The sequence below is a fragment of the Medicago sativa genome, chromosome 8, assembly GCF_051527215.1.
Source record: "Medicago sativa cultivar Bolivia chromosome 8, Bolivia_mono, whole genome shotgun sequence".
In the NCBI taxonomy this organism is placed as follows: domain Eukaryota; kingdom Viridiplantae; phylum Streptophyta; class Magnoliopsida; order Fabales; family Fabaceae; genus Medicago; species Medicago sativa.
The window spans coordinates 4,746,091-4,750,481 of NC_140756.1; the positions used below are offsets into that span (position 1 = coordinate 4,746,091).

Here is a 4,391-nt window from a genome sequence, read left to right on the forward strand (position 1 = left end):
TTAAATAAATTATAAATTATAAAATATACATTTGATTGATTGATATTGTTATTATTTAACGCTTGTATGGGGTTGAATAAGATTCTCCTAAATAAATTATTTATAAATAAATATTATTTTATTTGATTTAATCACGTGCCTGTGAAAATAATGATTTGAGGAATATTAAAACAAAAGGAAGTTGGTCAAAAAAACGAAGCAAATGGAACAACTTATTTTATATGTTTCTTTTGTGAGGTCATTTTATATGCTTTTTTGTTTGTGGTGGACAGTATTTGAACCCGGATCTTACATATATTATGTATTATCTATATCAACTGAGTTAAGTTTATGTGAACATTTTATATGTTTAAAAATAATAATAAAAGCACATATCGATTTCCTCAACAAAAAAAAAACATGTATCAATTTAAATCACAACACTCACACAGTTAATGTATCGGTAATATTTTTTATTTTAGTATCAAGGACTATTTTGACTAACATAATGCACAATCAGAGACTATTTTGAAATTTTGATACAATGAAGGACTAAAATGACTAATCATTACATGTTCAGGGACTAAAGTGACTATTACCCCTATATATATATAGCACAAGGTATTATTCTTTGAGCCTCACCAAGCCCACACAATCTCATATCAAATCAAACACTCCTTCGAGTAACCGCAAAGTTATAACCCCAAACCATTTAAAAACACTACATCATTTTCATTAAAAAAAATGGATGCTACAATATTAATGTCTTGTGATTTTAATCCTTCATTTGAATCTGTTGATCAAATTCAACACCACTTGTTTGATCTTGAACTTAAACACCAACATGATTTCCATTCTCTCATCATGAATAGTAATTCCACCCACCAAACCTCAGATCCATCCTCACATGATTCATTTCCTAATCCAACATTGGATGTTAACAACTCTGACATTGTTGACAACGCCGCGTGTAAAAATGGATTATCAGCGATGATCCATAAACCTCACACCTCAGTACCAGAATGGAAGCGGTATAGAGGCGTGAGGCGAAGGCCATGGGGGAAGTTTGCTGCGGAGATAAGGGATCCAAAGAAGAATGGAGCTAGAGTTTGGCTTGGAACATACGAAACTGAAGAAGAAGCTGGGTTGGCTTATGATAGAGCCGCTTTCAAGATCCGTGGTAGAAAAGCCAAGCTCAATTTTCCCCACCTTATCGGCTCTGAAGAGCCGACGAGTGTGGTGGTAGCTTCAAAGAATAGTTTACCGAAGGCTAATTATGAGCCTTCGGGAGGGATAATAAAGAAGAAGAAGAACTTAGTTGATGTATTGAATAAATTAGCCAAGAATAGGTGGCAATTAAGTGCAGGGTTTGAAATGGTTTAGGGGCTAAAGATGTTCTAGTGGGTACTGATGTTTGCCATTTAAGAAAAAGGGAGGGCTAATGATGTTTATGTTCATCAATGGCTGAATGTTTTTTTTGCTATAAAATGCTGCCAACTTTTTTTAATTACTAGTACCGTTTATATGCACACTAATGCCCTATTATTACTTTTCATGATTTCATTGGATTAAGAGTGAGATTACGTGACAAAACAATTGGTTTCCATTCGATATTAGCTAATGGAGTATAAAATTAAACTACAGTTTTTACAGTCAATCAATTCGCGCACACAAATACAAACAAATTTCCATTAATGAAATTTCCATTAAGAGTGTATTTTCCTTGGTTCTATACAATGACAAAAATTAGTTTTGTGAAATTGATTTTATTTAAAGTGAGTTAAATTTGATCTTATGTCTTTTACGCATAAGAATTGATATTTAGTTCATGTTTAGTTATGAAAATAATTTTTTTTAAGAGATTATTACATTATTATTAATATTCTCGTAAAAACTCATAAAATTTGATGGATAAAGATAAGTTGATTTAAAATTATGGATTAAAAGTGATGATTGACAACTTTTTAGGGGATTAAAAATCAAAGAAAAATACTAAAGGGTTAAAACGAAAAGTTAAAATATTTATGGAGACCTGAAACATATATTCAACCCTCTACATTTTTTTTTTTTAATAAATTCAACCCTACATTTAAAATAAGACAATAGAGAAAAGTTCATATAGGATAAGTTATGAGCTCAAAAAACTACTTTTATTTGAAAATCTATGAAACAACCTATGTGGAATTTATATGAAAAGTAGAGACACTAAATTGTTACTTTGTTTGTTAGAAAACTTCTTTTAAAATCTCCAGAATTTTCTATTGATAATTTCATGCATAATTGTGATCATCTTTAAAAATGTCTCTATTTCAGTGTACTTATTTTTAAAGACATGGCTGCCATATATTACCAAGATAATTCAATATCTTGTATTCATGTAACCATATTGATAGACATATAGTTGTTCACAGTAAATTAAGAATACTTAATGAAATTAAATTAAGAAAAACGATAATAATATGTTGGTTAATTTCCCCTTTTAACGTTGAGGGTATTGAAGAAAAAAATTAAGTTCATGCTTTCTATTTTACTCTCAATTATTCTGGACATTGTTTGTGAAGCTCCATCGTTTTTGACCTCGAATGCACGGGTTCAGACACGTAGTTGTGTAAACCTTGTGGAGCAAAACCAGATTTGGATTGCATCGAAGGTCCATCGAAAAATTGCTTTGAAGTAGAATTTTAAAAATTTCATAAGCTAGTTAATTAAAGAATGTTATAAGTTTGCGAACGAATAAAACTATCTTGTGGGAATCCTCAAAATAAGATTTGTCTTTCTAGTCATACCAACGAAGAAAACTATTTTTATGCCAATCTCATGAATGTTTGCAACTACTGGGGAAACCATTTCTATATATAGACAAAATATCAAAGTTTTGTTCTTAGTTCACCTTTTTCAATAGAATACAAACAAATAAAAGGTGGAAACATATATGAGTGGATTGAATATTCTATCACAGATTAGATATTGTATTCAAATTTGAGTTGAGATCTTTACATTTCGACAAACACAATGAAGACATTACAATGGATAGAATCTTCTGCCACAAACACAGTGCATTGAATCTTCTGTCATAAACATAATAGAGATAGTATAGTGGATTGATAATTTTTCAACGGTGTAACAATAGAAGCCAAAACAATTTGTCGAAAGAGTTCTTCATTAATATTTTTTTTTTGGTCAAGTCTTCATTAATAAATTAAATCAAGAAAATAAATTATACAAAATAAAAAGAAAGTCATAATAAAACCATTTTGGTGTTTCAAATAATTAGGGACAAATACACCCAAAATAATTATTAGGGACAAATTCTTTTTCCATGCATGTAATTGTCTTTAAATGTTAAGGACCTAATTGTCTTTTTTGAAATCATAAAATCATTTTTCGGATGGTGATTCAAACACGAATTAAGTTGTCCTAATTTATTTTGTCAAAAAAGAAAAATTGTCCTAATGTATATTTCTCAATGAGTAAAAGCTGCTGTTATTATTTTTTTTCCAACCAAATTGGATCGATCTTAAAAAATTTCTTTAGGTAAAATAAGTCTTTCACTTTTTTTTTAATAATCGAAATAAATTAACTGGATTACGAAGATATTCCAACCCGTGATATAAAGCTTTGATACATTATTAATTTTCAACATTTTGTTGTTTCCTAATATGTTCCTCTTGTGCATGCATGCTGTCATTTTTACTTTGTTGTACGTTCGTTTAATTCCCCTTCATTCCGTTGTGTCTTTTTGACTACTTGTGCTTAGTTCTTCATCAAGATTAAACCAAGTCTATTTTACATATTTTTTTCTTACATGATGTTTTTGTAAGAAACAATCTTCTGACCAAATGGTTAAGGAAATTGTTTAGAATCTACACAATTAATATTTCTCCTATAATGTACCAAATGTACCATTTCTCCTATGTTTAGAATCTACACAATTAATATTTCTCCTATAAGAGTTAGATGGTGGAGGAGTGATGTCACGGAAATCATAAGATGTGATGTGGGCATTCTCACGTATTCCAGATTGCATCCACTTTTAAGTCTCCCAATTTGAAAATGAGAAATGTTAACGAGTGTCCTTGAAACATTAGTAAAGGATCGTAAATGGTAAATTTTTATAAAATTTTGAATAATCAGTGTATTAAAAATTGAAGAGTTTAACATTTTAAAAAAATAATTACTTAATTTAAAATGCTTAAAGAGTACCATTAGGCATTGGTTAGCAAAACCATTTATAACTCAGACATTTCATTTTGTCATATTGGTTTGGGTCCATGTCCCTCTTTTCTTCCACCCAATATCTTGTGCCTCACATTTTGTACTCTTTTAGGTACATCTCTATTTTCTATGCAGACTATCTTTCTTGTGTCGTCCTTTTTATTCTATTTGCTCCCTTTAACCCTTAATGATAATGA

General features: G+C 29.9%; 1 protein-coding gene across 1 annotated transcript; it reads left to right on the forward strand.

The window, feature by feature from the left end:
* The first annotated feature begins 607 nt into the window (after positions 1-607).
* Positions 608-1,486, forward strand: LOC146896317 (ethylene-responsive transcription factor 1A-like). Its single transcript, XM_085732263.1, has one exon. The coding sequence runs from the start codon at positions 724-726 to the stop codon at positions 1,360-1,362; it is 639 nt and encodes a 212-aa protein (XP_085588389.1). The 5' UTR covers positions 608-723; the 3' UTR covers positions 1,363-1,486.
* The last annotated feature ends 2,905 nt before the right edge of the window (positions 1,487-4,391 follow it).

Bases quoted from the DNA above. Each gene is read 5' to 3' on its own strand.
- LOC146896317 (XM_085732263.1), top strand. From the start codon at position 724: ATGGATGCTACAATATTAATGTCTTGTGATTTTAATCCTTCATTTGAA.